At 49.8% G+C, this 9,622-nt stretch overlaps 1 protein-coding gene across 1 annotated transcript in view; it reads left to right on the forward strand.

The window, feature by feature from the left end:
* Positions 1 to 8,393, forward strand: part of LOC135527627 (caM kinase-like vesicle-associated protein) — a 156,525-nt gene extending 148,132 nt beyond the window's left edge. The window contains exon 12 of the mRNA XM_064956116.1: positions 6,262 to 8,393. Within this exon, the coding sequence (XP_064812188.1) occupies positions 6,262 to 8,226 (1,965 nt within the window). The 3' untranslated portion in view covers positions 8,227 to 8,393. The remainder of the gene's footprint in view (positions 1 to 6,261) is intronic.
* Positions 8,394 to 9,622: the final 1,229 nt, after the last annotated feature.

A 9,622-nucleotide genomic window follows, 5' to 3' on the forward strand; every position in this document is an offset into this window, starting at 1 on the left:
CCTGTAATCCATGGCTTCTGGTTGGGATATGTACGTACGGTCACTGTGGGGACGATGTTGTCGATGCACTTATTGATGAAGCCAGTGACTGAGGTGGTATACTCCTCAATGCCATTGGATGAATCACGGAACATATTCCAGTCTGTGCTACAAAACAGTCCTGTAGAGTAGCATCTGCGTCATCTGACCACTTCATTTTTGAGCGAGACACTGGTACTTCCTGCTTTAGTTTTTGTAAGAAGGAATCAGGAGGATAGAATTATGATCAGATTTGCCAAATGGAGAGCGAGGGAGATCTTTGTATACGTGTCTGCGTGTGGACTATAGGTGGTCTTGAGTTTTTTTTCTCTGGTTGCACATGTGACATGCTGGTAGAAATTTGGTAAAACTGATTTAAGTTGCATTAAAGTCCCCGGCCACTAGGACCGCCGCTTCTGGATGAGCTCGTTCTTGTTTGCTAATGGTCTTATAGAGTTGGTTGAGTGCGTTCCTCATATCAGCATCGGTTTGTTGTGGTAAATAGATGGCTATATAGATGAGAACTCTCTTGGTAGATAATGTGGTCTACAGCTTATCATGAGGTACTCTACCTCAGGCAAGTAATACCTTGAGACTTCTTTAATATTAGACATCAGCCATCATTATTGAAAAATTGACAACCCCCCCCCCCACCCCCCACCCCCCACCCCCCTAGTCCATAGGGCTCTGGTCAAACGTAGTTATATAGGGAATAGGGCCCATTTGGGATGCAAGCACTAGGAGTCTCAAAGGAGACTTATTCAGATGAACACCATCAGTGTATTTCTGTGAGAGAGAAACAGAGAGGAAACGTGTCTGATTGGTGAGATAAAGTCTCTCTTCCCTCAGCCCCGCCCACTCCGATCCAGCCCACTGTCACTCAGCCAATCCCAGAAGAGTTCCATCTGCGATTTCCTCCTCTTCTTCGGGTGCATCTCCAGTGTTCTTCATTTCCTTGCTTCCTTTCCTTCCTTTCCTTTCCTACATCGGCACTGATCTAGGCCTAGGATACATGGGTCAGGTGAAAGCAAAATGGTCAAATGTTATGAAGGACATCTGCTTTACCCTGTCCAGCTCTGTTAGGATCAGTGCAGATTAAGGAAAAGAAAGGAAGCCCCTATGGATTTTTGAGATGCAGTGATTGACTATCCAGCCCGGCCCTGTCTCTATCTCATTCCTCTGAAGTAGTTCCTGGTTCATTGACCCATAACATATGCTGGATCCCGAGTGGCTCAGAGGTCTAAGGCACTGCATTTCAGTATTAGAGGTATTAGAGGTGTCACTATAGACACCATGGTTCGAATCCAGGCTGTATCAAAACTGGCCGTGATTGGGAATCATATAGGGCGGCGCACAATTGGCCCAGCGTCGTCCAAGTTTGGCTGGTGTAGGCCATCATAGTAATTATGAATTTCTTCTTAAAACTAACTTTCCTAGTTAAATAAAGGTTCAATTTAAAATTATTATTTTTTAAAACATACTGTACTTCAGTCTCATTCCTCTGAAGTAGTTCCTGGTTCATTGACCCATACATACTGTGGTTAAGTCTCATTCTTCTGAAGTAGTTCCTGGTTCATTGACCCATACATACTGTGGTTAAGTCTCATTCTTCTGAAGTAGTTCCTGGTTCATTGACCCATACATACTGTGGTTAAGTCTCATTCCTCTGAAATAGTTCCTGGTTCATTGACCCATACATACTGTGGTTAAGTCTCATTCTTCTGAAGTAGTTCCTGGTTCATTGACCCATACATACTGTGGTTAAGTCTCATTCTTCTGAAGTAGTTCCTGGTTCATTGACCCATACATACTGTGGTTAAGTCTCATTCTTCTGAAGTAGTTCCTGGTTCATTGACCCATACATACTGTGGTTAAGTCTCATACCTCTGAAGTAGTTCCTGGTTCATTGACCCATACATACTGTGGTTAAGTCTCATTCTTCTGAAGTAGTTCCTGGTTCATTGACCCATACATACTGTGGTTAAGTCTCATTCTTCTGAAATAGTTCCTGGTTCATTGACCCATACATACTGTGGTTAAGTCTCATTCTTCTGAAATAGTTTCTGGTTCATTGACCCATACATACTGTCACGTTTGTTTGTTGAATAAACAGACCAAGGCGTAGTGTGCGTAGAGTTCCACATGTGTAATTATTGAAACTCACCAAAACAATGCAGAAACATGCCTAAGTATGATCCCCAATCAGAGACAACGATAGACAGCTGCCTCTGATTGGGAACCATACCAGGCCAACATCGAAATAACAAAACCAGAAGGCTCACCCTATTCACACCTCGACCTAACCAGAATAGAGAATAAAGGATCTCTAAGGTCAGGACGTGACAGTACACCCCACCCCCCCGCAAAGGTACAGACTCCGGACGCAAAACCTGACTCTATAGGGGAGGGTCCGGGTGGGCATCTAGCTTCGGTGGCGACTCTGGTGCGGGGATCGTCACCGGAAGCTCCGGACCATGGATCGTCCCCGGAGGAACCGTATCGTGGATCATCGGAGGAGGAACCTGGCCGTGAATCGTAGCCGGAAGCTCCGGCCCGTAGAACATCGCCGGAGGAACCGGACCGTGGATCGTCGCCGGAGGAACCTGGCCGTGGATCGTCACTGGAGGAACCTGGCCGTGGATCATCACTGGAGGAACCTGGCCATGGATCGTCACTGGAGGAACCTGGCCATGGATCGTCACTGGAGGAACCTGGCCGTGGATCGTCACCGGAGGAACCTGGCCGTGGATCGTCACTGGAGGAACCTGGCCGTGGATCGTCACTGGAGGAACCTGGCCGTGGATCGTCACTGGAGGAACCTGGCCGTGGATCGTCGCCGGAAGCTCCGGACCGTGGATCGTCGCTGAAGGCTCCGGACTGGGAACTGTTGCTGAAGGCTCCGGACTGGGAACTGTCGCTGGAGGCTCCGGACTGGGAACTGTCGTTGGAGGCGCTGGAGACCTGGTGCGTGGAGCTGGCACAGGGCGTACCGGGCTGAGGAGATGCACAAGAGGCCTGGAGTGTGGAGCCGGGACAGGACGTACTGGGCTGTGGAGGCGCACTGGAGGTCTGGAGAGTAAAGCTGGCACAACGTGTCCTGGACAGATGACAACCTTCGCACGGCAAGTGCGGGGAGCTGGCACAGGATGTACCGGGCTGTGGAGGCGCACTGGAGACACGGTGCGTAGAACCGGCACACATTGTACCGGAACGATAACACGCTCCTCAAAGCGAGTGCGGAGAGCTGGCACAGGTGGCATTAAAGTGAGGACACGCTCCTTAGGGCGAATGTCGTGCCTCATGCACCAACACACCAACACAACACTCCTCCAATTTCCAACTCAACTCACTGACTTTCTCTGATTCCATCCCTTCACTCCCCTCCAAGTTCACCTTCCTCTCCCAGACTGGCTCTGGTTCAACCCTCAGCTCCGCCGAAAAACCCGTGTGCCCCCTCCCAAAAATACTAAAATAATTTTTTGAGGCTGCCTCTCGTGCTTCCGTCGTGGCTACGAACCCCTGTGTCGTCGTTGCTGCTCCTTCGCTGCCTCCGCCTGCTTCCATGGCAGGCTTCTGTCTCCTGCCATAATCTCGTCCCAAGTCCAGGATGTCCTCCACTCCTGGCTTTCCTCCCAGGCCCAGGATCCCTGATCCTCCTGGGCACCCTGCTTGGTCCGTGGGTGGTGGGATCTTCTGTCACGTTCGTTTAATGAATAAACGGATAAACGGACCAAGGCGCAGCGTGCATAGAGTTCCACATGTTTAATTATTGAAACTCACCAAAACAATACAGAAACAAACTAAATGTGAAGTAATGGAGTGCTCACAGGCACTACACAAAAACAAGATCCCACAAAAACCCAGTGGGAAAAGGCTGCCTAATTATGATCCCCAATCAGAGACAATGATAGACAGCTGCCTCTGATTGGGAACCATACCAGGCCAACATCGAAATAACAAAACTAGAATGCCCACCTTAGTCACACCCCGACCTAACCAAAATAGAGAATAAAGGATCTCTAAGGTCAGGGCGTGACCCATACATACTGTGGTTAAGTCTCATTCCTCTGAAGTAGTTCCTGGTTCATTGACCCATACATACTGTGGTTAAGTCTCATTCTTCTGAAGTAGTTCCTGGTTCATTGACCCATACATACTGTGGTTAAGTCTCATTCTTCTGAAGTAGTTCCTGGTTCATTGACCCATACATACTGTGGTTAAGTCTCATTCCTCTGAAGTAGTTCCTGGTTCATTGACCCATACATACTGTGGTTAAGTCTCATTCTTCTGAAGTAGTTCCTGGTTCATTGATCCATACATACTGTGGTTAAGTCTCATTCTTCTGAAGTAGTTCCTGGTTCATTGACCCATACATACTGTGGTTAAGTCTCATTCCTCTGAAGTAGTTCCTGGTTCATTGACCCATACATACTGTGGTTAAGTCTCATTCTTCTGAAGTAGTTCCTGGTTCATTGACCCATACATACTGTGGTTAAGTCTCATTCTTCTGAAGTAGTTCCTGGTTCATTGACCCATACATACTGTGGTTAAGTCTCATTCCTCTGAAGTAGTTCCTGGTTCATTGACCCATACATACTGTGGTTAAGTCTCATTCTTCTGAAGTAGTTCCTGGTTCATTGACCCATACATACTGTGGTTAAGTCTCATTCTTCTGAAATAGTTCCTGGTTCATTGACCCATACATACTGTGGTTAAGTCTCATTCCTCTGAAGTAGTTCCTGGTTCATTGACCCATACATACTGTGTTTAAGTCTCATTCTTCTGAAGTAGTTCCTGGTTCATTGACCCATACATACTGTGGTTAAGTCTCATTCTTCTGAAGTAGTTCCTGGTTCATTGACCCATACATACTGTGGTTAAGTCTCATTCCTCTGAAGTAGTTCCTGGTTCATTGACCCATACATACTGTGGTTAAGTCTCATTCTTCTGAAGTAGTTCCTGGTTCATTGACCCATACATACTGTGGTTAAGTCTCATTCTTCTGAAGTAGTTCCTGGTTCATTGACCCATACATACTGTGGTTAAGTCTCATTCTTCTGAAATAGTTCCTGGTTCATTGACCCATACATACTGTGGTTAAGTCTCATTCCTCTGAAGTAGTTCCTGGTTCATTGACCCATACATACTGTGGTTAAGTCTCATTCTTCTGAAGTAGTTCCTGGTTCATTGACCCATACATACTGTGGTTAAGTCTCATTCCTCTGAAGTAGTTCCTGGTTCATTGACCCATACATACTGTGGTTAAGTCTCATTCCTCTGAAGTAGTTCCTGGTTCATTGACCCATACATACTGTGGTTAAGTCTCATTCTTCTGAAGTAGTTCCTGGTTCATTGACCCATACATACTGTGGTTAAGTCTCATTCTTCTGAAGTAGTTCCTGGTTCATTGACCCATACATACTGTGGTTAAGTCTCATTCCTCTGAAGTAGTTCCTGGTTCATTGACCCATACATACTGTGGTTAAGTCTCATCCCTCTGAAGTAGTTCCTGGTTCATTGACCCATACATACTGTGGTTCAGGCTAGTTATAGAAATCACTCACCCAATCCCAACTCAAGAAGTGACAAAATATTGACCGTCGACATGTTTCACAGCCTGGCTCTGTCGACATGTTTCACAGCCTGGCTCTGTCGACATGTTTCACAGCCTGGCTCCGTCAACATGTTTCACAGCCTGGCTCCGTCGACATGTTTCACAGCCTGGCTCTGTCGACATGTTTCACAGCCTGGCTCTGTCGACATGTTTCACAGCCTGGCTCCGTCAACATGTTTCACAGCCTGGCTCCGTCAACATGTTTCACAGCCTGGCTCCGTCGACATGTTTCACAGCCTGGCTCCGTCAACATGTTTCACAGCCTGGCTCTGTCGACATGTTTCACAGCCTTGCTCTGTCGACATGTTTCACAGCCTGGCTCTGTCGACATGTTTCACTGCCTTGCTCTGTCGACATGTTTCACAGCCTGGCTCTGTCAACATGTTTCACTGCCTGGCTCTGTCGACATGTTTCAGTTCAGGGCTTCAATGCTAAATATTTGTCATTATATATTCCCCATATATTCTCCCACTAAGACCAAACTATACATACCATAAGTCATGCTGTAAAGATGTATGAAGGTACAGTACTGTGATGTATTGTCTGATTACACCCTCCTCCCCCTCCCCTGGTCACCCCCCCCCCCCGGTCACCCCCCCCCCTGGTCACCCCCCCCCTCTCTTTTACAGAAAGCGATCAGAGTCACCACCTTCATGCAGCGTCTTCGTGCATCTGAAGCTGCTGCAGCCGAGGCGGCAGCGGCAGGAGGGCAGGGGGGAGGAGGAGGAGAGGTCCAGGGGGGAGGAGGAGGAGGAGGAGGAGGAGGAGGAGAGGTCCAGGGAGGAGGAGGAGTGGGGGAGACTAAAGAAGGAGGGGTGACACCAGGCAGTGTATCTCTAGAGGTGACGGTTGAAACCAGCCCGGAGCGGGAGGAGATGAACGGGGGACTAGGGGTGAGGAGGAGGGGGGAGGAGGAGGAGAGTGTAGGAGGGAGGATCCCTCTAAGTCCCTCCGTAGGGATCTCTCCTTCTGCCACCAATGAACAGCGCTCTCAACCTCCCAGCCAATCAAATGCCAGTTCCAAACCTCCAGGGGAGGAGCCAGAGAAGCCAGCCTTGAAGAAGACGTCAGGCAAAATGGCTGCCGCATTGGGCAAAACCAAAACAAACCCAGAGACCAAAATGCTTCCTACCGTAACCCCTGACATCACCAAGCCCCAGGATCCCACCCCCATCTCCGTCCCTGAACCCAAAAGAGCAGTATCATCGTTGCCTAACAACGCTGAAAAGAAGCATTCGCCCTCTGTCGCTCCCGAGACTCCAACCACCCAACGGCGCAAGATGGCCGCCCAACTCCACAACACCGGCCCAGGCCCTGTTGCTCCTACAGCTCCTGTTGCTGCCTCTACCACTCCTACAGTCCCTGTTGCTGCCTCTACCACTCCTACAGTTCCTGTTGCTGTCTCTACCACTCCTACAGTTCCTGTTGCTGCCTCTACCACTCCTACAGTTCCTGTTGCTGCCTCTCCCACTCCTACTACTCCTGTTGTTGCCTCTACCACTCATACAGCTCCTGTTGCTGCCTCTACCACTCCTACAGCTCCTGTTGCTGCCTCTCCCACAGTTCCTGTTGCTGCCTCTCCCACTCCTACAGCTCCTGTTGCTGCCTCTCCCACTCCTACAGCTCCTGTTGCTACCACAGTGCCCCCCCCTGACAGGAGGCCGACAGTGCAGGCTCCAGTGGAGGAGAAGAAGCAGGAGATGGATGATAGGAGCTGGTGTCAGACCCAGCTCCCTGAGGCTGTAGCTGAGAGGCCTGCTGGACTGGAGGTTGGGGTGGGTGTAGGGTCCATGGGGGTAGGAACTGGGATGGAGATGGGAGGGGTAGGGACATTTGGAGCAGGGGCAGGGATATTTGGAATAGGGGTAGGTTCAGGAGTAGGACCAGGGATAGGGCCAAGAGGTGACTCAAGCCCCATTGGTAGAGACCAGAGGGCAGACAGGCACAGTGTAGAGTTCAGCATGTCCAGGGGGGAACCCGAACCGTCCAAGGGGGGCTACAGTTATACCATAGGGGCCCTGGGAAGCTCCCCTAGTCTAGGCCGACACACCACCACATACAGCCAGGAGGTTGAGCTGGGGGGGTACGGGGGTTCCTACTGCTCCTCTCTGTACGGCAGCGGGGGTGGAGGAGGGATGTATGGGGGACTGGAGCATGGAGGTGGTGGGGTCAGAGGTCATGGTAGTAGTACTGCTGATTGGCAGATGGACAGCGTGATCGAACAGATCGAGAAGCAAATGGCAGCGGTGCTGGAGAAGATTGAGGGGGACATGCCCTCTCTCCTGGAACAGATCAGTGACTGCCCCCCGCCACCCGAACCCCCCCGCAGCACACACACCTCCCCCTCCTCACGCTCCCGCTCCTCTCATCTGTCCCCCACCTCTACCTCTTCCCCCCCGCCCCTCCCCACCTCCCCCAGACCCCCTCTCCCCTCCCTCCCCCACCTCACCATCCCCCCTCCTTCCTACCCTCCTCCCTCCCCGCCCACCCACTCCCCTGGCCAGCCAATCTGTGAGCAGGAGGAGAGAGAGGGACAGATGGGAGCAGTCCATTCTAGCCAATCCCCATCCTCCAGGCCAGGGAAGGGCCTATAAGGTGGGTGGGTGGGGTTTGGATCTGAAGATGTTCCAATATCCACACTAGAACACCTCTTCCATTCTATAATGTATTCTAGAACACCTCTTCTGTTCTATAATGTATTCTAGAACACCTCTTCTGTTCTATAATGTATTCTAGAACACCTCTTCTGTTCTATAATGTATTCTAGAACACCTCTTCTGTTCTATAATGTATTCTAGAACACCTCTTCTGTTCTATAATGTATTCTAGAACACCTCTTCCGTTCTATAATGTATTCTAGAAGACCTCTTCCATTCTGTAATGTATTCTTAAATATATTTCTTCATTCTAAGTAGTATGTCACTGGATATAAGTAGAGCAACAGATGGGTTTTTACATATGAACAAGTGTTTATACTAGGCACTAGTACTCCACCAGAAACATGAGATTGAGATTGTTCCAGAGTGCGAATTACAGGGGAGGGCCACTAAATGCAACAAAGTCCAACTACGGGGGAGGAGCCGGTCTCTAAATAATGCTAATAATAATTTCCATGTAAAAGTGCCCACGAGCACCAACAGGGCCCACGAGCACCAACAGGGCCCACGAGCACCAACAGGGCCCACGAGCACCAACAGGGCCCACGAGCACCTACAGGGCCCACGAGCACCTACAGGGCCCACGAGCACCAACACGGCCCACGAGCACCAACAGGACCCACGAGCACCAACAGGGCCCACGAGCACCAACAGGGCCCACGAGCACCTACAGGGCCCACGAGCACCTACAGGGCCCACGAGCACCAACAGGGCCCACGAGCACCAACAGGGCCCACGAGCACCAACAGGGCCCACGAGCACCAACAGGGCCCACGAGCTCCAACAGGGCCCATGAGCACCAACAGGGCCCATGAGCACTGTCATGAACCGTCTCGAAGCTCGTAACAAAAAGGAGACAACATAGAGAGAGATAAGGAATAACAAAAAATATATTCAAGAACTGAAGTAACCTATATACAATAAACAATGGTGTGTGTAGTCAGTAGTGTAAGTGAGTGGTTGCCTGCATAGTGATAATGAGGGGTGTTGAAAGGTGCCAAAACAAACAAACAAACAAACCAGCAAACAAACAAACAAACAAACAAACAAACAAACAAACAAACAAACAAACAAACAAACAAACAAAATGGCCACAAAAAAATGCGACAACCAAAATCCAACAGTGTGTCTGTCTGCATGGAGAGAGTCTGCTCAATGAATGGGGAAGAGGTGTATTTATCCTGGGACACACCCGAGCCCAGGTGTGTCCCATTTCGCTGATGACCCTCCCTGCTCCGCCCACCATCATCCTAATAAGGAAAACAAGAGCAAAGAGAGAGAATACGGCAGACAGAGTGGGAGGGTCATCACAGCACCAACAGGGCCCATCAGC

The sequence above is a fragment of the Oncorhynchus masou genome, chromosome 33, assembly GCF_036934945.1.
Source record: "Oncorhynchus masou masou isolate Uvic2021 chromosome 33, UVic_Omas_1.1, whole genome shotgun sequence".
NCBI lineage: Eukaryota > Metazoa > Chordata > Actinopteri > Salmoniformes > Salmonidae > Oncorhynchus > Oncorhynchus masou.